Here is a 26,263-nt window from a genome sequence, read left to right as displayed (position 1 = left end):
CAACACTTTCAAACAGCATTTCTGTAAAATCCCGTTAGTTTTACTTTTTGTGTATGTGGCTTCCAAATAGCCCTTCATTCATTGTCTTTCACAAAATTGTCTTTTTAAAATCAATGATCACAATATCTTAATTCGTTTGCCACAGCATTTGTGCCTACATTAGTATTTTATTTTTAGGGAATACGGTATATCTGTGCTTGCATTAGCTCAGGGCAGCGCTTTTCCTGAAGTTACACAGTGTGTAAAGCTCTGAGGAGACTCTCACTCCAGTCCGTACGTGTTGTATTGCTGGAGTTTCCTGCCTGCAGCCCTGGCGGGGTATCGGGACTCCTCGGTGATAAATGGGCTGTTTGTGATTCTCTCCTCTCATTTATTATGGCGGTGCAGTTGTCTAGTAAATGAGGGTCCTGTTTTCAGCCTGGGTCTATCCTTTATAGAATCCAGTTGGTCAGTATGTTGTTATTTTTATCCTAAATTATACACGTATCGAAGCAGAAAGCAATAGAAGCGGGCTCATGGTTTTAACTAGCCTTTACCTGTGCAAAGCACGCTTTCAGTTGTAATAAAGCCTATAAAAGCTTGTTAACTTGCTGAAAGGGAAGCCTTTGTGTAAGGCAGAGTAGGGGAACAAAAGTGCTTGTAGACATCTTTGAACTGTTGTGATAACATGGTGTGGTTTTTGTTTTATTCCTAGTTCTGGCCTGCTGGCCTTAGGCAAGCCCTTGGACAGAGAAAGCACCGATCGATATATTCTGATTGTCACGGCCTCGGATGGCAGACCAGATGGGGTGAGTTTCCCGGGAAAGGTTGACAAAACGGGCTGTTATATTATGTATTTAGGCACTCGAAGTAGTCTAATTGTAGGAGCTTTTGTATGGCTCTCGATCAAATATGTCTGTAATCTGCAATGATTTTCCTTTATTTCAGAAAAGTTTGTGTAGATAAAGCCTGTGTATCACTGGAGGAATGTCCTTTGATCTTGAAGCAAAGTGGCCTTGCTGCTACTTCTGCCTTTTTGTTATTGAAGAATGACAAGAACCTATGCAGTCAAGGCTTTTCGTTATTCAGATATTTGCATCTTCGATTTCCTCTCTGTGCTGTTACATACCCAGTCTTCCTTCTTACCTTCTCTTAAAGATCAGTCACACGGGCAGCTCTGGTAGAGATTTGGACTTTATCTAGTCAAATAAATGCATTGCGCCTTATTCAGAACTGACAGATGAAAGCACTGCCCAGCTTCAGGATTTTTAAGCTCTCAAGAAAAATCTGGAAAAGCGCCCACGTCACTTTAAAACCTTTTTATTGATAGGTATTTCTACTTCTCTTAAAAAAATAAAACCTTTTTATTGGCAGGTATTTCTAGGTCTTCTACATTTGCAGTCATCAGGCACGCAGTACCCCCACAATCCAACAAACTGCTGCTCATATTTGCGTGTAGAGTAACAAAAGTGTGATTTTCAATTTCCAAACTAAAAAATGGAGGGCTGTTTAAGGATAACGTATTTATTTATCGAGCGGAGGCAATGGAATTAGTTTTTTCTGGAAGTTTGCAGCAATCCCAACGGGGGAATTTACCACGGCTGCATTGTGCAAGGTACACGGGAGTGCAGCAGTTCTGCCGTGGAATAACAGCCTAGATGGAGGAGACGGCTCTGTGTTATCTGACCTTAAGATTACAGTGTATAAGGGTGGATCTAAAACAATATATCCACATTATCTGGGCTGTTCTAGGGGGCAGCGTTGAGGTTTGAAGCACAGAAATCTTTGACAGTTTGCTATGGAGCGATCTTGGAAGCTCCGTGGTTTGCACCCTGCTCACCCCGTCTTCACCGCAGCACAAGAAAATCTTCTGCATTATTTCCGTGGCATGTTCTGTTCCCTGTTTTAGCCGCCTCAGCTTATTGGTTTGCCTTGCTACTCACTATTTACTCACATTTTTTATATTTTCCCCCAAGTATTGAGAGAGTTTTACTGCCTTTCCACAAATCTGTGGCAATATGAAGTAACTGTGACAGAGCCTGCACCTTTTCCCTTAAAAATCTGGTTACAGTTATCTTCCATAATTCATCTTAATATTTGTAACTTTGTTACTCGTGAACTACTCTCCATTCCTGATAGCTACAAATTCAGTTGTTTTAATCTCTTAACTTCTGGCTGTGAAATCTGGAGATTTAAATAGAAGACTTGTGTTCTGTTTCGGACTATCATATGCTGCTGAAATTCTATCTGGGGCATAAAAAAAGCTACTGAAAGGGTATTTCCTCTTCCTTTCATCTAGAGATTCATTGTCTTAGGACTTAACTGGATCCATTTTAATGCTCAGAAGATAATACGTGCTTTTGTAATAGAAACCCGGTTAATCACAGCATGCTGCTTAACGTGAAATGATTTTATGTAAGGTGAGATGTGGCTTTTGAAGCTCAGCTGTTTAAAAAACACCAAAAACGGTGGAGGGTTTCATTAGTGTTGGCTCTGAACCATGCTGGTGGAGGGCGTGTGAATACAAATAAGAACAGCAACGTTCTCAGAAGTAATTGGAATGAGATGCAGAGTTTGAGCGTTTCTTTAGTGGTGTTTTGTTTGGTTTGTGTTTTGTTTTTTGTTGTTGGGGTTTTTGTTTTAAGAAAATGTTAAGAGTATGCCACAAGGAAATCAAGTAATTAGAGCCCAAAGAAGTGTTGCAACGTCAATGAAAAGTATTTGCAGTTGCCCGACGCTGGCATGAACCTCATCGTTTCTCGGTGGGCAAACAGTTGTCACCGGTACAGCAGCCACTTGACAAGCAGAAAGACGAGCAAAACAGCAGCAGGTTGCTTGACTCTTCGGTACAGGATATTCTTGATGGATGGTGTTGCGATAACACCACCCCACACTTAAGAACCCACTCCCCTGCTAGCTCATTATCCGCTTTCCTCTCTCAATACCATATGGTTTTTTCTGGAGTTTTGTATCCACAGGCGTGTGTGTTAATTGTTCTCACAGCGAAACACGATCGCACTTTTGTGTGTTGCCTTTTCTGCTGCTTGCTTTGGGGCATTCATCGCTCTCTCCCACCTGGCCGTAGCTATTTTCTTCTGTTATGAGACTTTCTGCCCGTGGTTGGAGCACCTTTCTTCTTAAAACTGTCCAGCAGAATGCCTGGGCTTGCCAGATGGCACTGAATAAGTTTCTTTGCTTTCATTTCACAAACACATGAAACCCATTGAACCTCCATGCCTTTTCCATGCTAGGAAACCGGTTTTGATTAATTTGCCAGGCTTCCGTGTGGCTTTGCACAGCATCTTTGATTTGTAGCTCGTCTGGACTTTGTGTGCTGTTCGACAGGCTCCTCCTGGGCCAGGGGCTCATTGACAGTAGCTGCTGACCTGGCAAACTGTTCTACGGACATGGACGTTTGTTTCAACAAGTCCACGGAATTTCACGGATGGCTTTTTAGGAAAAAAAGAAAAAAAATCCTACAGTTACAAAACTACTGCTCCCCAAACTAAGTCACCTGCGGCTTGTCATAAAGTTTGCTTTTTCGAGCGATTCTATCGGTGTCTACAGAAAGCTCATTATCTGATTGAAGAACTTGTTTCAGTTTTCCTAAAATCACAAAGTTAATTCCACAGGCAGGTGCAATTTAACTTAAATGGCATTAACATATTTTAGCTAGTAACATAGAAGAACTGATTTCCTTGCATTCAAAAGCGGGCTGTTTGAAACTACGCGTTCGTGTCACATAGACTGACAGTGAGCTTTTGTATTTATTCTGTACAACTCTTTCTGTGTTTGCTGGTTTCTTTAAAATTTGAAAGGAATTTAAAGGGCAAAGACTTTATTAGTGTGTATGGGGGGATGATAGCGATTTTTTTTTTTTAAACTAGAACCTTTCTCTTCAGTTACAACAAGAACGTTTGGCATTTATACATTTTTGTAGTTATGAACAACAGTCACAAGACCACAGGATAATTCAGGTTGTCTGGGATCTCGAGTAGTTTGAGCCTGTTCCTCAAGCACAGGGCTGCACTGACAATTTAACGGGTTGTTTAATTTGGAGCCTTCCAGTATAAAAAAGCCATGTTAGTACCATTGGTGTTTCATACTTACCTGAGAAAGTTCAGTCTTCGTGATTTCAGCCAGTGAATTTGCTTCAGAAATTGTGAACAGTACTGGAGACATTTCAATATCAGTAAGATTAGTCAGCTAAGTTCTGTTGTGAACAAAGATTTTTAGCCATTATCATCATCCGTGAAGTCTGTTGAACGCTTTTTTTATTCATTTGAAATGTCTGTGGTCCCTCGCACCTTAAATTTCTGGTGGGTTTTTTTTCTGCTCTTTTTTTTCCTGCGTCATTAATAAAGGGTCTAAGAGACTTTAACAATGTTGCTATGGCACTAAGTAGCTGAGGTTTCTGTATTCTGAGCCCTGAGGCTCATTTAACTGCCTAATGCTGTGTGGTGACAGTCACGGTGACACCTTGTGACTTTTGGGGGCTGCTTATTCCATCCAAATTAATACAGCCCTCCTGATGCCTTCGCTAAGCAGCACAGCGTTCCATTTAGTGGTGTGGCCCGGCTGACACCGTTTCATGCCTTATGATGCTCCTGATTGTTTAAAATGCTCAGCTGTGCTTCCCAGGCTGCTGTTGTTCTGATTTATAACCTGGAGCATTAACAGGCTTGTGGTTTTCCTCCGACCTTGGAGTAACATGACCTAGCACCCATCACTGTTAACAGTACAACAGCAGACAATTAAGTATGCATTAATTGAGTAAATATTTTTATTTCCCTGGTAATGAGACTTAGTGGGCAGAAGAATGACGCGCAAATAAAAAACTATATCAAGCTCAAATTGTTTTCACGCGTTGTGATATGTTTGGTTCGGATTTCAAGGCAAGAATTCATGTCTTTTCATTTCAGAGGGAGAAGTTAGGAATAAATATGCATGACTTTTGTTCGAAGAAAGAAGCAGCCTTCTGTGCTATTTATTTTTGGCTTATGCAAGTGTGTGTCAGTTCATTTATACAGATAAAACAGGAAGCTCCATTGTATTGCCTTACTGTGTATTGCGTGATTTTCGCAGAATTCAGACCTCCAAATACAAATGTCTCGTTCTGGAAATATTCACCCAGCACTTCAGAAATGTGTTTCTGCCCAAGCCTTGGCAAAACAGAGCAGCTCGGTGCCCAGTTTGCAAAGCCCTTTGGGATCCAGTAATTCGGTATGAAATTGTCGGTCGGCCAGGGGCTGTTCCCAAGCTCCCAGGCAGTACAGCCTTGATTATATTTTTAGGATGGCTGAAGCAGAGCAACCGCATCAGTGTCCCTGTCACGCTCTCTTTGTGGTACCCAGAAAATACTGACGGGCGTTCAGATTCTCTTATACGTCTTAGAAGACTCAACGTTTGCTTAACCTGTTTTCCAGGAGTCTGGCTTAATCACCAGGCCACTAAACTACCTTGGAAGTCCAGAAAGAGCTGTTGTCTGTCGGCTCTTTTGAAGTTCTGCTGTTCAGTCTGAGATTCGCTGGATAGGAGAGATCGGAGGCCACCAAGCTCTGGGAGCCTTTTCTCTGAAATCCATGAATCCAAGATCCTGCCCGTTCATCTCAGACCGTGAGCACTTCAGGAAAAAAAATGGAATAATTTTAGCATTACAGACCCAAAATCTGATTTGGGGCCCTATTTCCCGAGGAGATGGAAGTGACCCATCTGAGAGAGAACTGGGCTGGCTCGGAGCAGCTGAGTGCTGAATGCAGGGGTTGAACTGGCATTTTTGAAGACATTTTAAGTCTTGTGTGTGTGTGTTTTATTTAGTTCTGGGTACCCAGCACTGGATTCCAAATTCCCCTCTGATGTCTGATGCACAGAAGTGAGGCGCCATGGCTGAAATGCTCATGGGTTTGCACCGTGCTCAGTACAGGAGCTTAAATCAATGCAGGCTGTCAATGAAAGAATAAACACCGTTGTATTCTTGATACAGACACTAATACCATGCCACGTTCCTTCTTGCTGTCTCGTTTGTGATCGGAGCAGACCAGCATTTCAAGAGGGCGACCCATAAGTAGCCTTATTTCAGTGCTCTCTGTTTCATCGTGTCATTTAGACCTGGGTGTTTCAGTCATCTTAGTAGATCATTAATAATTTGGAGCATCTATCTCCCGTGACACTTGAATTAATTACATTCCTTAGAGCAAACAGGTAGCACTAGATCAAGGTAGTTTAGACAAAGGTTTACGATTTGAATAGCATACAGAGAATGAATTGGTTATGCTGATTTTTCTGTTACTCCTCTAAGTGTTACCGGTGTCTGCCCCATATCAGTTTCATTTCCCATCAAGAATAAAGCATGCACGCTCTTTTTGGTAAGCACTCCCCGAACGGAGATTTTGTGTACAAAAAAGGCTCCTACTTAACCGACCTCTTTGTAATCCGTTAAATAAGATTGCCAAAAAAAAAAAAAGAAAATCAATGGAATCTGCTCATACTGTGGAACTTTAATACCACCTTAATGTAACACATTTATTTTGATCTGTTGGCGCAGTGGGAAGGAATAGTTCTTAAATGTATGAAAAGGAGCAATACAAACAGAGAAATGAGTTTGTAATTTCTCCTCTAAAGAACTCCCACTGAAATTATTTTCTTTTCCGCAACACAAACTGTAACTAAAGAGAAACGCTGCCTATTACTATTTTCCCGACAAGCCCTGTACTTCACATGAGAAAGCCTTAAAAATTTTATCCAGTCTGTCCATTTCAGTTTGCACAAGGAGAATTTGGCCAGATTTCTGCCTCTGCGAGCGAAGACTTTTCTCAGTGCATCTTTTTTTTTTTTTACTGGGGAGAGCTGTAGGAGATTCCCGAACTTCCAGTGTGTGTGCAGCTTGTCTGCTTGCATTGCATGGGTGATAGCCCTGTAGAGGCTTTGATTGCAAATGCTAACAGGGATGGGGTGACTTAAGTAATCCGCATAAAGAGCTAGATTGATCAACCTATTTTTCAGTTTTCCATCCAAGATTTTGAGCGGATTGCAATTCTGTTTTGAAAGATGACTTTAACTATTTTAAGGTGAGAAACAGCTCCGCACCAGGGATTACTGAAGCATTTTGTATCCCAAAATAAATAAGCTTAAGCAAAACTATGTTAAAATAGATCTTGCAGCAGAGTTCTCAATAACAGTAGTGTATACTGTAACACTGAGCGTACATTACTCTTACTGTGTATATACGGTAATACCGCAGTCGTGACAGTAAACACCGTGGTCACGAATTCTAGTTAGACTGGGAGAGCTAAGCTGGGCGGACTGGTTTTCAGGCAGCGCTGGATGTGCTGTGGGTGTTTTAATCACGGATGGATAAAGCTGTGGCACCTCAACCCGCAGCTTTGTCTCTGCCGACAAACATTGGCCCACTTTGTACGTTGGCCTCCAACTACGGGAGGTGATGTGTAGCACACAGTAGGCTCTGAATTTGGGTTGTTCATCTCGTGGAAACAGTAAAGTTTCATTCCCGGGATACCGAGGGGCTTTTCAGCTGCTTGGACAGCAGATGGATACTCCTTCTCTTCCGCAAATAGACGCACGGGGTCGGAGCCCTGGCGTAACAACGGCGAGCTGTCCCGGCAGCCCCATGTGTTTGTCAGGGATGTTTCTGGAATGTACGTGGTCTTTTCTTCCTTTCCCACTGACATTCCCATCTTTTGTATTTTTGGATGTGTGAGGTTTCAGTTCGGGGGATTGATTTTTGTGTGTTTGACAGCTTTTCTCTTTTTCCTCCTCCCCGGGCTCTTCCTGATCTTTTTTCATTAGTGTAATTATTGACAAGCTCCAGCCTCGTCATTCCCTTCAGCCTCAGTCTCTTCTCTCTCCTAAATTTCTTTGCAGTCCAGGCGGCCATTTCTTCTTTAGAACTTGGGGCGGTGTCGAGGGTCGATAGATACCGCTTTTAAAGTCCTCATGCCCTACACTGGAAGGAATCAAGGTGTGAAATCCCTTGCTGATAGGAACAGAGCGGGAAGGAATAACACGCTCCCCCTTCCCCGTGGCCCGGTGGCCGGTGTTTGTAGTGGTTGTGCAGCTTCAGTGCATCCCAAAAGGTCAGTGACCAAGGCCTTAGCCAGTTGTGCATATTTACCCATCGCTTTCTCCGACTTGGGCACTTGATTGTCATCCTCCATCACCAGTCGTTGTTATTATTATTCCTATTAGCAACGTCACTTTTCAGGCTGCGGCTCTCCTGGAGCGCTGAGCCTGGACAGCGTTGCAATTAACCTTTCCTGTCAGTCACGTATATTTTATTCTGGTCCTTATCACTCCCAGTATTTTAAGATCTGAGCGGACATTTCCCCTGTTTGGTAAAGAGCAGCGATTATTTTGGCTATCATAATTTAAGTGTCGTTTTCTCGAATTGGATATAGATAAGTCCTGATACGTAGATCAGAAGCGTTGTTTACAGTTTCTTTTTCTATCAAATAAAGCCTTGGGCTTTGCCTCAGATCTTAATATTGGCGAACTAGTTGATAGTGTTTGTCTTAGAGTTTATCTAAATTAATAAACTTACTTGGTATCAGAGCTAAGAATGTTTCCTCTCCAAGGCATAGAATGCGCTCGTCAATTCCCAACTTCCATTGAAATGGCAGGATACAAATAAAATAAGTCACAAGTGAAATTTCCTTCAAATTTATCATCCATAATTTTATCAGGGCCTGGCATACTTAGGACAAAAGATATTTGTGGAGACAATGTAGATGTTACGTTTATTGCTTAGGGAAGAATTATACATGTAAGAACTATTTTAGTGGCCCTAAGAAAGCTATAAATTGCAGCTGTTGATCTTTTGTTTGACTTATGTTTGTTATAAAAGAGAAGGAAACATGGTTTGGGCCAGTGATAAATAGGAGATGCCTGGTATTTGGCTGTACTACTTTTTTCCCTGCATGAATTTCCAGTAATAGCTTCAACACTCCTTTCCAAACCATGCTTGATGAATCTTTTGCAGGAATGCCCGATTTGGAAACAGCCAAGGCAGTTTCTTATCCTTACTGTATTCTCTTGTTTGCATGAGGAGTATCCATTCAGTTGCTGTGCACCAGTTGTGAATTAGGTCTCTCCCTCATTACTTTGGGGAACCACTCAAGTTTGTTTAAAGACTTTTAGTGATAATTAAACATATGTCAGGAGCTTTAGCAAACCAGCAGCTCTGTTTCAGGAGGGAGGGCTAGTTTACTGTCTCTTTTAGGATCCTCTGCAAAACACGGCAACTTTTCATCTTTCCTTCAGCAATTTGTGAAACTGCTTTCGTTCTGAAGCCTGTCATGAACAAAATTGCGTCTATGCAATCAATGAGGCCAATTAAAAGATTCTAGCTACAGCCGATTTTCTGGAAACATCTTGTCTTCAAACGTCATCTTTTTCTCTATGCATTTTTCCCAGGTTTGGCAAGGAAAACTCTGCTTCACGCTGCTGGCAGTTCCAAGCGTGACCTTGATTTTAGTCTGGCATAAGCAGGTCACCTTGTAGTGGTACAAGACCAGAGCCAAACCGAGAAGACAATAATATTTGTAGGGAGCTGGCAACATAGGCTCCAGATATGTCTTACAGCACTCGAAGTCTGAGAACCGCTGAATGAAGAAAAATGAAATATTATTTTTGATTTTGAGGCCATGAGGGGTACAATACAGCTATCTTTGCCCCCTGCTCAGACTAACGAGACAAGAAATCGGGCTTTGCAGAAGTAAACGGGCACACAATCGGAACTTATCATTAAATGTAACTTCTGCTGCTTTGGTAGTCAAAGGTGAGAGTTACTTCTAGAGCTCCTCATGCTTTTCATTAAGGACTTAAAAAATGTTGATGAGTCGTGACAAAGTTAAAGGCATCGCCACCTCTGCGTGTGTGTGTGTGCTGGATGTTTCCACGGCAGAAGAATTTAAGCAAATACCATAGAAAATGAAGGGCGGTTTCTGTGACAGTGGGCGCTTTTTCTTGTTTTCTGTTCCGCTGACAGCCTAACAAGAGGTTACGGCTAGCCTCAGACACAACTTCGGAGCAATGATTGTTCAGTCAATGTGATTTTTAGTGTTGCTGGAGACTTTTTCCATTATCCACAGGACGGATGATCGTGGTGTTACCGCTACTGCTCCATGCTGCAGTTCTGAATAACCCACTGTCATTTATTCTAGTGGTCTAAAAAGGCTGTTTCAGAATAGCACGTCAGTCTTAAGCTGTGGCTTGCAGAGAACTTAGGCAAATCTTTGGAGCCATCTAATGGGGATATAAAAATGTTGATTTTTTTATTAAATAATCTTTGATTATAGCGGTTTCTGATGGTAATGGCAGAACTGCTGCTTTATGCATCTCAAAGAAATAAAGGCAGCCAACTGACTTCATGTAAAAGGCTGGAGTTGCTCCGACAGTGGGACAACAAATGTTTCTTGTGTTCAGATGAAATGGCAAGATCTTCAAGTATTTCCTTATTATTTTTCGGTTTCGGAGTTTGTTTTTATTGAATTAAAGGAAGAGAACACAGAGGCATTGCTGCAAACCCAGAGCTCTTGGGGTCATCTTGCCACTGGATTCATCAACTGATAGTTTGCTCAATTTGGGCTAATATAAAAATGAGGAATATTCGAAATGTTGGTTTTATTACAGGATCTTATCTTAGTACTCTTAGAAGTTAAGGAAGAACAGAGAACTCAATTTCATAAAATAGTTTTCCTGTTTGGCGTCTCAAGAAAATACTATTCCTTTGCAAAAAATATTGCTTTTTAATTAGTGAGTGAAAGTTTAAGTATGGCTTGAGACTCGATAACAAGTGGAGCACTGTCCTGTGTGGCTGCATTGGCTCCCAGGTTACGCAGGACGCTTAAATAGAGCAAAAGAACTGCCATCAATTTGAAAAATTCGGAAATTCTCAGATAACAGAAGAGTTAGAAAACAATTCCAAATGTCTCTTCTGCTGTCTCCCTCTCTTGCTTCTTATAAAATCCCTACAAACTTCAGTTTTTTCTTGCAAAACTAAGCTAAGCAAGAACTCTTGGATTTTTTCCTATTCTCATCAGTCTGGGGGTTTAGTCTGACCCGGAATCCCTCAGCACCAATGGCAAGTCCTGTCCTCTGTTACAGAATCACCTCTAGAATAACTCAGGAAAACTCTCACCCTTCTTACGCACAAGTCAGACTGGTAGTTGATGTATTCCTTTTTTCACATAACCCCTATCTAATGACAAAAAAGCATCAAAAACTTGGTTCCGCGCGTTCTTACGCAGGGAGTGCTGAGAGCATGTTCCCAGTACCCGTCTGCAGCGTGAAGACAAACCAGAGCGCGGTGGCTGGAAAACACTTCTGCTGCTTCACGCTGAAACGCTCTTATTTTTGTCCTCATGGAGAGAAGCTACCAGGGCTCTACATTATTGATAAAAACGTTCAAAAGCATCCTAAGATTTATCTCAAAATCCAGGTTGTGTTAAGCAGAGCTCAGCCCTCCCTGCTGCCTCCGCTGTGTCCTCCGAGGTGAAACCGGGGTCTCCTTTGGTACTTCTTCCAGTGACCTCTTCTTGACTTAGTCCAGCATTCCAGTAAGCTCTGTGTTTCTAATAATATCATGATGACTGGGTTTCAGGAAGGCTTGAAGCGAAGAAAGTCCCCTTTTTCTTTGTGCCAAACATAAAAGCATTGCTGCAGGGTGCCGTTGTTAATAGCTTCCAGAGCAGAGAGTCCCTTGGGTTTGGAGAAACACCATCGTTAGGGAGAAATGCTGGTAAGAGTTCCTCAGAACCTGGTGCTGTGTTTATCTAAAATAAGTATATGAGCTCCTGCCCACTGGCATTCATTGCTGTGCAAAAGTTAGACCTGCAAGAGATTTTACTTTCAGCACTTGATTCAGAAGTTCTCAGATGCAAGGGCGTGTTTTGGCGGCTGTGGATTGATTCAGCATCATCAGATTATAAGACACATCCCCTTAAAATTCTCTTGAATAGGAAAACGTATTTCCAAAATGAGCAGCACTCACTGTCTTAAGCCAGTGTTTTGAATGCCGTATTTCTGTCAGTTTATTAAATCTAGGAGTTTTTATTACCCTGTGTTCTGTGGAATCCAGTTAGCTTCGGAAGACTGATTCACATGCAGTGTGCGTTGCGTATCAGAGCAAACGTTCTGGGCTGGTTTGCGTTGGCAATAATGCATAAATTGTGAAGTACATTTTCCGTACAGGAATTGAATGTGGGAATGGCAGTTTCAGAAACAATTAGCAAATAACTGAGCATAAGCAAATATAAGAAGCCAGCCTGAAAGCATCTTTTTTTGTTTCAAAATATTCTGTATTCTTTTTGAGTATTAAGTAGTCATTGTATGGTGATTCCTGAGGACCAGATCTGTTTTCTACATTTGCTCCCACGCAAAAACTGTAGAAAAACTCTCTCTGAAAGAGCTGTATTGTGTGTGGATGTTATTTGTGCCACGCGTGTGTGTTTGGGATCTGCTCTTGGCCGTGTCGGTATCCAGAGGGATTGCAAAGGGATGGCACAGGTGGCACCTCGGAGAACGTGTGGGACCCCGTGCAAACACATGGGCTGGATTTATAGCCGTGAAAAGAGGCAGCATTGGGGATTGGACTAGATGATCTTTTGAGGTCCCTTCCAATCCCTACCATTCTGTGATTCTGTGATTCTGTGACTCCGAACGTGGAGGAGATCAACCTGTTTGAGGATCTCTCCTGCAGAGAGTGAGTTACCAGATTGAACTGGCGACACAGCAATGAAAGCAGGACCAATACTATTAAGAGAGTGAGTAGCTTTTGAGTACATTAGTTGTCCTTTGCAAGTGCTTTTGCCACGTGGCAGAAAGAAGGAGCTCGCCCCTTAATTAAAATGAGGTGATATTCTGCCTTTATTGCGGCCAGTTCCTGCAGAGACCTGTGAGAATGTAAAACTGCTTGAGGTTTGTTGCACGGGAGGTAACTGCACCCAAAGGTGTTTTGGAAAAGGCATACAAAGAGACAGATACACACTCACACTTCTTTTGTTGCTGTTTTTTAAGGGAGGATGGTTACAGGTTTCTCTAGGAAACCTGTGAGGTGCCGTTTTTCTGACAAGTTGGTTAGTCTTGTGCCTGAAGCCAAGGACTTTTTCAGGGATCACATCTGCACGGTGTAATTGCTGTGACTGTAACGTCAGAGCGATTTCCCCCAATGCAGCTTGATGCAAAGTAGCCCAGGAAAGCCGCTTTAATATTCTGTGTTTGATTTTACACTGCATTTCACAGTGGCAGTGGCTGCAGCGCAGACATCACTACAGATGTTGCTGTCCCTGGGGGAACCGTACAAAACGAAGTCTGGACAACCAGCTCCAGCAGCCTGCAGCAAGAAAGCGTTAAACGCCGCACGTGTTTACTTCTCACATATTAGCATACTTGTCTAACAGGATCTATTTATAAAATAATTGTATTTTCTTTGCATGTGAGCTAAATGAAACACTGCAGGAAGCCTCCGTAGACACCGAGTTCCCATAGCGGGTTATCCTGCCCGTCCCCTGCTCTATCTCACCCGCGGTTCACGCTGCTGTCGTACTGGTGCGTCCTGCTCCCGGGGAGGACGGCGCAGCCTCCCCACGCTGTCTGTGCTGCTCTGCTCTGGTTCCCGCTGTATCCTTTCAGCTTTCCTCCCCGTGGGTTTTGCCCAGCAGTGCTTCTCTTTTCCCGAGCGCATGAAGAGCATCGTTCCTTCTCTTCGCCACCTGTGTCCAAGGCCACAGAAACTCGCACCGCTGGCCTCAGCTCTTCCAGTTTTATATTTAGAAGGTATAAAACAAAGGCATGTTTTTGTTGCTCTTGCCACGACATGTAAATTCATGAGGCTCAAACTGAGGGATTTCACCTCAGCTCAAGGCTGTTAAACTTGAAGGATGGAGCGGAGATGCCAATGCTTACGTGTATTCCGAAATAACTAACAAAGTAGCTAGTGTTAACTGGTCTATCTGTTTCTATTATGATCTTAAGCCTGCAGCGACAGTTTGTAATGGTACTTGCTGTTACGCCAGATTTGAATTTATGGAATTAAAATATCTCTGATAGCAAAGGTGTTAGCATTCGTCAAATTGATTTAAAATACAATACCGTATCCAATATGCTAGCGTGGTGTTTTGAGCCTGAAACACTGGGTGTGCAGCACTAGTGAAAAGGCATCATCTGACTCAGGCCGTGAAGATCTGCAGACAAAGCATTTCGCTCTCCAATGGCTTTGCTTTGGATAGAAGATTCCAGTAGGGAGCACAGACGTGTTTTGTTGAAATGTTATATGTGTTAAATACAGTTAACGATGCTGCTCCCACTGGGCACCTCTCGGCGTGTTAAGTCTGATGCGGGTGGGGGATGATCCAGAGCCAACCACGGGGCGTGATTGTGCCAGCTAATGGGCTGACTGATCACCCCATCTAATCGTCACACTCGCATATTTCCGTTAGTAAAATCGGTCATTTCTTTCTCGAATTTATGGGTTTGGCCAATTTTTATATTTCAAGCTTTTTTCCACCCACTCAGAATGAAAATCCTTAAGTCACCGTATAAGAAAAAAAAATGTATCTGATGTCCTTTGTGCATCACTAATGCATTATTCAGCTTCAAGTCTGTTTTATCTTATGAGAAATGTAATAATAAACTCTTCAAATGACTAATACCTCCTGTTTCACAAAAACGTGGAAAGAAAATGGATAAGCTGTTTACCTGTGATTCTGTAATACATAGCAATAAGGTTGCTGATCAGTTGTCATCTGTGAAATTGTAAAATAAAGGTAATTTGTTCATCATTTTATTTTCCTCTGTAGACCTCAACTGCTACTGTTAATATAGTGGTAACGGATGTAAATGACAACGGACCCGTTTTTGATATGTTTCTACCAAAAAACCTGTCTGTTCAGGAGGAGGAAGCCAATGCTTTTGTTGGTCAAGTAAGGGTAAGTTATCAACTGTGCAGAGTTAAATTGTTGATTTTATTACCCAAACTGTCCAGACTATTAGGGAAGGCGACAAAATAATTGTACCTTAGACAAACTTGCATCAAAATGTCTTAGGTTTATATGCAAATTGTTTGTTGTCAGATACATTTACGGTAACAAAGTCGTCTTTTGGGTTTCAAAATACGGAATCAATTTCCCTCTTAATAGCTAAAAAGGCTTTTTCATTTAAAAATAGCACATTAGAAGACTGATTTTGAAGACGCACACCACTGTAAAAGTTTGCTTATAACAGTTTTACAATGTTACAACGTTATCGCCAGCTCTTTATACTCTTACTTATTTGTTTTAAAATATTTTTCTAACATACCGAACAAGTGATGCATATGGATGCAAAATTGTGACGCGTATAGAAAACTTTAAGGCCATTAAGATGAAAAACAGTTAAACTGCTGACTGAAATAATTGATTACTTGTCATAAAAACAGATTGTGCTTGGAGTATTGTTAATTTGAGTGCTGTGAAGCTGTGTAAATGTTTATAACGTATATGGGTCTTCTGGGCTACCAAATGCAGATTCAGTCACTTGAAACAGACTCTTTTTTTTGGCAGTCGGTTTTTCCTAACATCAGGTGAGAAAAGAAAGCACGAGTTGCTTTTTTTTTCCCAACTAGTAGTTGAATATTTCATATTTCCGTCAGCAACGGGTTGGATGCAATATAAGCTGTAGGTAAAAGATGAATTTGGAAGCACGTTTTGTTTTCAGGAATTCAGGTGAAAAATCTGCCTTTCATTGCAGTAGCAACCATATCAATAAAAAGAATAGGGCATTTTGGGTAGTACGGGAACTGGATTGGGTAGCATATAACCATAATAACCATGTTTCTTTCCAAATTTACATAATTCAGTAAGACATCCATCAGCTTTTCTCGTCTGTTGTCCGTCTTGTTATTTTTGTGGGGTTTGAGTGAACTTCAGTGGCTTTCTGGTATTTATAAATTTAAAAAAAAAAAAAAAAAAAAGGCTTATTTGGGATAGGTTTGTATTTCCTTCCAATTTTGTTACTTGTTCATGGAGTTTGCTTCGGTCCAAGTTACACTTTAGGTTTTGGAGGCTTTTTCAGGACAGTTCCATTTGCAGTTGTACCGAAGTGGTTCCCCGTGTGTCTGTGCTCTGCTTGCAGAACCTGCTGGCATGAAAGGTGGGTGCTGCTCTCAACGTGGCCACGTCAGGTGGCATTTTCAAGGAAAATAACTTTTATCAGCATCGGTGAAGATTACTGTTTTCCCAAAGCTTAATTTTGTCATGCTAGCCTGAAATAATCAGCCACATCAAAAGCTGTTTTGAACCCTCGTACGTACAGAAATTAGGATCCCTGCAATTAAATCCGTTTCCCTAGATCGAAAAGTTATTGCTTTGGTTTTTGTCGTTGCGTTCATCTTATGTGGTCGTTTTTCATTTTGCATCCTGAAATGTACAGACATGATATTTCAAATCAGTACCAAATATCTTTAAAATCCACTTTGTGTTTTGCTGGGTGCCCTCAAGGTGCAATAATGTTCTCAAACATTAGATTGGCTCTATTTTTAGCTTAGATGGAACTATAAAATACGACAAGTTATTGCAACAGAACCTCTCGGTCTTACAAATTGGTATAATTTCTACATTGTGTTCAAGTGAAATTATTTAATGAAGCCTTGTGATAGCTTATTCATAGTTATGGAATGACAGAAACTGTTTATATCATTTATTGTCGTGTTTATCACCAGCCCTAATTCCCAGTCTCTGGATGGAAAAAGCTTTCTCTTTAGAGCACAAATACTGAATGTAATTTCTACTGTTCCCTATTCACAAACACGAGACTCATCTGGGCATTTGGAATTTTTTACTGGCCTTTCTAAGTTTATTGAAATAAGGCTGATGAGCATTTAGGTTGTTTGAGGATTTCCTTCTTTACAAACTGCAATAGCTTGAGTGGTAGTGTTGTGCTTCACGGTGCGATAGAACCACAGTAGATATGGGAGAGGTTTCTATGGGAATACATTTTGTACCGAAGCTGTAGCGCGGTTAAAATAGAAAGGCCTATTTTAGATGCAAATCGCCTGGTAAAAGAAAGTAGTCCTTATTTGCCGTGTGTTTTCACTTCTAAGAACTAAGCTGCTGACTGGCAAGCCTGTTTTTTCAGTTTTTATTCATGCAACATCCACCAAAATCAATTATTATATGGTTTGATTATTAGCAGCAGCTACGTTTTTATTCTTTTACTTTTTTAATTTTTTTAAGATTTTTTACAATTGCCAGTTGACATGATAGTAATGCTGGCAAGTCTGGGGATATATTCGATCATGTCAATAAGTAGAACTGGAAAGCTGTAATGAATTTATCAGTACTGACATGAAAATGTTAGAAGTAGTCTAGATGACACGTGAACAGCTGTTGAAATGTTTTCCCTGTTCTTGACTTTCTATACGGGCTTTTTCTTTCCTCTCCTGAGACTGAAGACAAAACTTCATGTCTTTTGTCTGCTCATCCATTCCAAACCTTCTTTTTGTTCCCTCTCCCCTAAACCAGGTAAGCTTCTAAGTAATTAGAGGGTCTAAATTAATTAGGTCAAACACTCCCATGAATAATTCCTGCCACAGACCTTAAAAACACAGTCTGGGGTTAAATAAGGAGCTCTTGACCTGATAGGGCCCAGGAGAGGAAACGAATTGCTTGATGTAGTTTTTATTCACCGGTTTTACTGTATTTACCCAGATCCTTTCACACCCACTCATCATTTGTTTATTGTAGGAGTATTTTTGTGTCACTGATCAGTGCTGTTTGAAATTGCCAACGTGGACATGTTGGTGTCAAGACGAGATAGGGACATGAGAGGAAATGAGAAGGAAAATATGGATGAAGAATTACCTGGCGGTGGACAAACTAACCCCTATCACATGTTCAAGTATCACTGGACCTTCGATCTTTCCTGAAATGGAGACAGTATAATTAAGCTCCAGTAATGAGCGCGATTTGCAAGCAGCGTGTGTAATACCTCTGTCAGCTGCTGATTTTTTTAAATAAGAAACCAAATGCTTCAAGAAAGTCAGTTGCTCTTGAGGGTGGAGATATTCTACCGATTGGAAAAGCGAGCTTTGGAGGATGTCCTTCGATTGTACTGTACAATGGAGATATTATAATTTTCTATTTACGTAATAAATGGAAATTCGTACTTGTGGTATATATTCAGCAGCATCTCTCCGCTACAGAACAGAGCAAGGCAGAACTTCAAAACAAGCGAGAGAGAGAGAGATGCACTATATGGCACCAGCCTACTGATTCTAGACATTTGCTTTTAATGGGATAGAAGCGTGTTACAGGTATTGTGTAAAGAAGCAAACTGTCACTTCTGAATGCTAATCAACTGTAATTATGACACCAATTTCCTAACAGAGCTTTCTGTCTGTGAGTATCAGCAAATTCTTCCAGGCTTCTGTTTGTGTTTAAATTCATGAGGTGGTAAACTCCACAAGTCTCGTGATTTAAAACCCAGTTTAAATTTCACAGGTGTCAGTAAGGCTGATTGTGTTGGACTAAATGACCTCTGGGGATCCTTTACAACTACGTGATTCTGTGTTTCCGTATAAAGGAAAACTGGTTTTTTGTTGTATTTTGTTGTTAAAAGTCTAAAAAGGAATCTGGCTTCAGCTGAATCACCATTGTCATGTTTTCTGCGTGAAGGCTCGTAGAACAGGGTACGATTTCCCACAGCCTGCACTGTAGATTACACCTTACCTGAATTAAAAATACCAGCTTCTGAAATTAAATTCTCAGGTCTCCTGAACCTTCAGACAAGTTGTAGGAAAATTAGAGGTGGAGGAAAAAGGACAAGACCAGAAAAAAGAGAGATGTATTTGCAGGAGAGGACAGTCTGTGAGGGAAGGGAATTAAGACCTTGGGGAAGAGTAAAATCACAACCCCTGAACTAAATCCCAGATACCCAGAGAGAGTCTGTGACTACTGCTTGCTGCATAATACATTACCTAACAACCTCTTATGAATTCATCTAATATATGTAAAAATAATTTGAGCAGCTAGGATTCTGAAGTCAGAATCCATAAAAAATTTATCAGAATTTAAAATGGGAGAATGGTGACATGGCAGGCGGACCACAACCAGGGGAAATTCAGCCTTTTGTCTTTCTGGTCGCAACGTGTGCATCTGTAAAAGAGCTGATCAGCTCTTATCCTTGAGCTTCTGTTTGTGCTCATTTCCCTAACTTCCATGTAGTTTCTTAGGAACGATTGGATCATCACAAGGTCGTTTTGATCCAAGGCCGTAGTGGTTTCGTGCTTATTAAGAAATTGTCTGCGTGGTAGGTTAGGGAGGCCGGTAGTGGGGCTGTCAGCACCATCGCCCTTCAGATCCTCGCGGGGATGCTGGTGACACGAAGACTTTCATAGTTTCGTGTCGACAAGACATGCGGAGGGGAGGATATTTCCTATCTTCTTTCTGACCTCGACGGGGATGTGTAAGAAGGATGAGAAATGCAGGAAATGGTAACTTCTATGAATAGTGTTCACTCTATATTTTAACTTAATTTGCTGTTCCTTTCCCCTCGTAGTCTCTTAGATTTTATAATTAGCCGCCATAATAATTACCAAAGGCTGCAGCTCTACTTAGACGGTGAAAAGAAAAGAAATGAAATGACAGCCACGGCTGAAGTCGATCTCGTCATCCCATGTCCTTCTAGTTGGATTTTCACCTGTTCGTTAACAGACAAATTCCTTCAGCCTCTTTAAAACAAGACAGATGTCACGATTTCAAGTCCAAACCTGTGACATGAGAAGAAATAGATGCAGTCTTAGACTTCTGCAATTTTTTTCCATTTTAGACCGCCAGTGCTAAGCAGGATTAGCTTCTTTCTGCTGACACCCCGAAAGGTTTTATAATTCCTGGAGGTATTTTGCAGCGCGAGGCTGCAGCCGCACTCACTCAGCTTTAGAGCAGCTGGGTGAACTTAGGTGAGCTTAAGACACACATCAAATAGGTTTAAAAAGCTCCTTGTCACCCATGACGTGGTAAATGGGGTGACTTTTTAAATGAGATGGATTTCAAAAGTTGTGCTCTTTTCTTTCCTGCTTCCAGAATTATATTTGTGCATTAATTCACATCGTTGTCTTCAGGTTGATAACATTTGTGCTTTAATGCGGTGGAAATTTTGATACTTGTTATCAAAGGAACATTTTGACCATTTTCGCGTTCGTGGCAGTTGATCATTGAGAGTCCGGGGACATTGTATGGAAGGCATTCCTGGTTTTGTCTGCTTGACCCTCGCATCTCAGCGTGGTTTTAAGCCCTTTCATCTATTTCAGCCTCATGCCATCCTAAACCTTCTGAATCAGTGGCTTCAAGTCCCTAATACCTGCCCATTTAGTATTTTGATGGCTGATTCTGTTCGTTTAGATTGGGCCGTTCAGATTTCTGTGACTGGGCTAAGAAACGATGGTTTTCCTGAGCTCACAGATGAGAATGTTTTCTATTGGGCCTGCTGACTTTTGACTGCAGTCTCTCATTAGAAATGTTCTTCTGTGGCTTGAACAGTTGTCTAGATTAGCGATTCCTTTTTTCAAGACTGTCTGGTAGAAGAAGTTGGGGAGTTTTCTTATGCTACATGTCAGGCGTCTCACTTTTTTCTGATATTCAGACCTTGTGGCCTTCGTAGCTGTGACTGATACAAGAAAACTAATTTCCTTTAAGTATTCTGCTGTGATCAAGAGAAGACAACAGAACACAATCGAACTTTAAGAGTCTGACCGGCGACATAAGGAGTTTCAAATCCAAATGTTGGCTCTGGTGTTCCAGCTCAGATTCTGATTCTAATGTTCTCTAATTAGATGGGTTTATGAGGAGAGCCAGCAGTCTAGAGAAACGGCAAAGATGACTTTAAAATGGACTAACATATCAGAGAAATGTTTGGGAGCCCAGCTAAATGTGAAGATTTTTAACCATAGAAATACATTTCATCTGTGATTTAGAAAGTTTTGGGGTTTATTTTTGCTAGTATATGTATTGGTTTAGTCTCTGAATTGTCTTGATCATATCATTGCCAAAGAACGTATCATAAAAGCAAAAAGTTCTAATCATCTTTCAAGTAAAAACAGGTGGTGGAAGTCTCTAAATTTAGGATTTGGTTGCATGCCAGACTAAAGACGGCTTATCTATTTTTAAGTGTTACAGTATGATTTTATAGAGGGTTCACCAGTCCATTAAATCATGGGTTTGCTGCCATGAGCTTTCCAATTTTCGTTTGTTTTAATTTTTATTTGCTCGTAGCATTTAATTGTTCTTACTGCATCGTTTTATTTACTGTCACGTTGAACTGGTTTCCGAACTAACCCTCCAGATGCACTGGAATTAGCATTGATTATGAAAGTAGTTATCAAAGGTTTTGCCGTCTTGTCTAGTGGCTAAAATCTGTCAGCAGTTGAAAATTTAACACGTGCTACCTTTACCCTAACAAATTATTCTAAGTGTAGTTAGGAGAAAAAAATTATAAGCTGGTATGACTTGTTAGTTCAATAAGGTACTTTTTATTTTAAAAAGTTCCTGGAGGGTGTACACAAAAGCTGTAGCGTTTTACAAAAGCATGTGTGTGTAGGGCACTAATTTGTGCTCTTAAAGAAGTAGCGGTTGCCTTGAAATTTCAAAATGTGAGGATGCTGCCTCTGAGTTGCATTTTTGCCTCTCCATTTCTTTTTCAACCAGCTACATCCAATCAGACTGACCAGCCAGTGACAGATCACTGAATTTGCCTCCTGATATTACAATGTCCAATTTTATTATATATTCTTTATATTACCTTTCTTCACCATGTCATTGTTTGCAGGCCAATAATTTGGAACATTTAAGATTTATCACACATTATAACTAAGTCTCTGTCTTTTATTGCAGTGTAACGTTAAGTTTGTGGCATGTCAGAAATTATATAGCAGAATCAAGTTAAAAAGCCTGCTGTCAACTTCTGCTTGAGCATGAGCACAGAATAAAAGCATTATATCATTCCTTATCTGAAACTTGTACAAACCCTGCAGTCCTTTAATCCTGCACGTCTGCAAAAGATTTCTTTTTTCTCTATATGAATAATGTAATTTGAATGTCAGTTTTGTAGGACATTCTGCAGAAATGAACTCTCGGAGGTTTTGGGGCTGCCAGGGAGTTTTGCAGCCGTCTGTCCTGGGCGTGCAGCGATGCCACGTGTGTTTAGGAGCAGCGTTTATTAATCAAACTGTGTGAAACTGCTGACAGCGCTGGGAGGACAAAAGTATTGCCTCGTTTCCTTATTTTGACATTGAGTCCAGCTGACAGAAGTCTTTCAAAATTGTTGGTACCTTCTAATCTTTTCCTTCGCTTAGAGCGTGTTCCAAATGAAATAGGAAAATGAAAGACTGTAAATGCAGGCAAAAAGAAATGAAAGAGAGGAAAAGCCATTCCGAAAGACGGGGAAGAAAAATTCCAAACTGTTATGGAGGACTGATTTTTCCCTCCTTAAAATATTTTTCAATAAATGCCAGGAGGTCAGAAACGTTTCAAATATCGGTGGCCTCTTACTGCATCTGAGAGATGTTGATTTTGTCCTATGAGCACAAACAATAATCTCCCTGAAAAACAAGTACAAAATCCAATTTAGCACTCCCACTCACACTTGATTTGCTATTTGACACAATTGAGGGGCTTGGGAATCTTTTAAACCCATAATAATAATAAAAAATTAAACCCATAATAATAAATCCGTTAAGCCCATAATAATAAAAGATGATGTTATCCTCCACGAAAACAATAACGCAACTCCCACCAGCAGCATCCTTTGTATCCTGCAACACAGTTTCATCCCTCCCTGAAGCTGGAGTACTGGAGAGGCCAACGGAGATCAGGAGCTTTTGTTGAGGTGGAACTTCTGTCCCTGCAGCAAAATTTAATCTGGAGGAAGTGAGGTTGGTGGCAAAGTGATATTTAAAAGTGTTTCAGCTTGCAGCTTTAATGAGGAGATACCTGTCACGTTTGCCTCCGCTTTATAGACACGTGTGAATAACACCATCCTGCCTCATTTTGCTGTTTTCCAGCTCCAGCAGGTCCGAACATAAACCCTCAATTAACCTGCCTAAATCCTCTTGTCACCCATTGTTTGCGAGAGCTGTGGATGTTAGTAGGTGGTTTCTTTTGAAAAGAATGATAATGGTATAATTAATATTGTTGACATTTAAGTGCTTGTCATTATATTTCCCAGTTAATGATCCTTCAAGAGATATTTTGGTAATTCAGATCTCCCCGAATTGTATTTTCAAGCTGTTTGAGACAGAGGAAGATCATTTGTTACTCTGGAACACTGTTGGTTTATATTCATGAGGGTTTCTTAGTAACACTGAAGCATATTTGGTAATGCAAATGTAAATTTAGCACAGCAGATGAAGGCTATAGGTTGTGGTATCTCCAGTAAATGCGGGATGTATTTTCTGGGAAATAAAGTCATGATTCTTTTTTATGCCTGGGTTTCCAGGTTTGTTTTATCGTGCAGTACTTTATAAGTTAGCCCCGTGAGAGATGGAAATGAGGGTAGTTATGTAGATCTGAGGAGTTACTAGAATAACAGCTGTAGTTACTCGAGACTCTTCAGAGGAACATGCTTTCCCTAATTCTGAATAAACATGATCGGAGAGGTAGAAATATGCTTCTCATCTTTCTGCACCTCTTGTAGCGTTGGCAAGAGGAGCCAGTCAGCAAGGGATTGTTTTGTTTCTTTTCTTTAAGTCTAGTTATACTCCTGCAGGTGCTCTCAGTTTAAAGAAAATAAATTACCTTAGGCCTGTGTCAAGCTGGTTCCCCTATCCTGACAAGTCTCAAGTTGCGCCAGGGGAGGTTTAGATGGGATATTAGGAAAAAATGCTTCAAGGAAAGGGCTGTCGGGCATTGGGACAGGCTGCCCAGGGCGGTGGTGGAGTCACCATCCCTGGAGGGGTTTAAAAAACGAGTAAATGAGGTCCTTGGGAACACGGGTTAGTGCTAGATTTAGGTTAGGTCGTGACTGGACTCAATGATCCTGACGGTCTCTTCCAACCGAAATGATTCTATGAAAATCCCTTTTGGTTGCAAAAAAAAAAAAAATCTTCTAGCAGGAAAATGTGGCAGAAATGGATAGATTCCTTCTTCGGTGGTCTGGTCTTGACATCCCACTGTGGCAGGGGAAGCGTGGGTGATCGTCTTGGGAAATGTGGATTATTGCTTGTGCTGCCCTCAACTTTGACAGCTTTAGCTTACCATAGCAGGGAGAAATGTGCTCTGCGCATACAAGCAAGATCAAACGTGCAGGGATTTGAAGGAAGGATGAGACAGAGACTGTGCTATGAGGGAAAAGAGAGAAATCTGGCCAATTCTGTGCTCAGTGTTTGCCTTGATCTTTTTTACTCCTAATGGACCTTACCTAATAGCAGAAATTATTAAGAATGTTGGTGTAGCCCAAAAAAATAATTCGTGATTTGTATCTCATTGTTACAGCTGAAAAGACACAAGGGAAGTGGTTGTTGGAGAGACCTCAGAGCAGACACCCCTCCTAGCAATCTTTTGGGGAGCAGTTGGAGAAAGCGCTGAGCAGCAACGTCCGGAGCAGATGGCAGAGTCAAAACATCAGGGGGAGGTTCTTGGTGTGGATGTGTAGCGTGCTGTGGCTCGGCGTACAGAGCGCGGTCCTTTCAGCAGGTGCTCTGTGGCTTTGCGTCTGCGACGTCTTTCAAGACATCAGGATGTCTTTCAAGCCTTTCCCTCCGTGTAGTGCGGTGTAGCAGGGGTGACAGATGCAGGGCATGCAGCCCTGTCTCTCGGATTCTCTCAGCCGCTAGTGGTGCTGGAGGAAATTCTCGCCACCTTCGGGGTTTGAGATGCAGTGGCACTATTGTCCTGTCTTGGGATCTTTTCCGTGGCTTTTGAAATTTCCCTCGTTTGGCTGGCTCCCTCTTCTTGGTGTCGTGGTTTTTTTCTTCTCGATTTCTATGGTGTCCATCTTCCCTGGGGCCTTTAAAGGCTGTGTTGCCTACAGCAATCTTGCTTGCTGTTTCTGCTGCCTCTACAAAGCCAGATTTTCTTGTGTGAGCAACATCTGCAAGGCCGTGAAGAGATTTCTGCCTGTAAAGTGATCCGTAGCTCCTTTTAAGATCTGCTCTCGTCCAGTGGCCCTTTACCTCCTGAAGCTTCAAGACTCTCACTGTGCTTTTTATGTGCAAATCAGTGAGGACGAGTTGTGGTTGAGCGCCTTGCGTGATGCGTTGGGTGTAAGAATGTGCTCTTGCCTCTTCTTAGTCCCGTGGTCTCCTTGGCTTTGTCTTTGGGACGTCCCTTGGGACTGAGGTGACACAGAAATGAAGTGTTTGCTTGCTTCTCTCCACCTCTGGCAACAATATACCCGTGTAATTCAGCTCAACGAGCGAATCATATTAAATGTCTTGGGATGTCACCGGCTTCTGTTTTAGCGGCAGCGATAAGTTCATGCTGATTTTTGAAGCAGGGCTTTCTGAAAGCCCAGCTCCTCGTCGTGCAGACCTGCGCCTCCCTTCGAGATGACTTGAAGTCATCTATTTTGATAGAAGGCGATGGCTGCAAGCGGGAACAGGTGGTGACCGTGACAACACGAGTCCGTCCAGGGCTTCTCCGGGGAGCTGCTGCCCGCAGAGCGGCTCTGTGAAATCATTTCCACATGGAAAGAGTGAATTTTGTATACCCTTGAGATGGCATTCTTTTAGAAAACGGATTAAGCTCTTTTTCTTTCATATCCATAAAGAGGACCTTATCGCTTTTCAAAGTTTATAGTGATAAAACGTTAATTATTGCAGGCCTTAAACTGCACAAGCAATCTAATTCGGTAAAATAATAGCAATTTTCTTAAAGCTGTCCTGGTTTTGTTAAAAACAAGTTTCTCTTTTAGTGAATTTTCCCTGTCAGCTAAAGTCTTCTTACTAACTGCAGTTTTCCTGAAAGTTAGGTACATGTTTTGGTAGACATAGCAACGGAATGCAAGGTCATTGATAATGATGCATCCCGCGAGATGTGCAAGCAGGAGGTGAGCTGAAAATTGACCAACTAAAGTGTTCCATCCCATTCACGTCATACTTCATATATAAGTGGGGGATCACGAGGATCTCGTTCCTTTTCCTTATGGCCGACATTGGGAGAGGACCTTGCGAGTTGTCCCTGCGAACTGAGGCCCAGTGACAGACTGAATCCAGCTCCGGTTGGCTGCAGAGTCCAGGCCAGGACTTCGGGTGCCAGCCCCACATCTGCCGGGACTTTCAAGATTGGTTTTGTATATTTTG

The 26,263-nt window shown here is 41.6% G+C and overlaps 1 protein-coding gene across 1 annotated transcript in view; it reads left to right on the top strand.

Annotated features, from left to right (window-relative positions):
- PCDH15 (protocadherin related 15) overlaps nucleotides 1-26,263 on the top strand; it is a 340,270-nt gene that overhangs the window by 204,293 nt on the left and 109,714 nt on the right. Inside the window, exons 18-19 of the mRNA XM_065638430.1 lie at nucleotides 695-788; nucleotides 14,793-14,921. Of these exons, the coding sequence (XP_065494502.1) occupies nucleotides 695-788; nucleotides 14,793-14,921 (223 nt within the window). The remainder of the gene's footprint in view (nucleotides 1-694; nucleotides 789-14,792; nucleotides 14,922-26,263) is intronic.

The sequence above is a fragment of the Caloenas nicobarica genome, chromosome 7, assembly GCF_036013445.1.
Source record: "Caloenas nicobarica isolate bCalNic1 chromosome 7, bCalNic1.hap1, whole genome shotgun sequence".
NCBI classification, from domain to species: Eukaryota; Metazoa; Chordata; class Aves; order Columbiformes; family Columbidae; genus Caloenas; species Caloenas nicobarica.
Note: the sequence above shows the minus strand (reverse complement) of the source record. Positions and strands in the feature narration are given on the sequence as shown.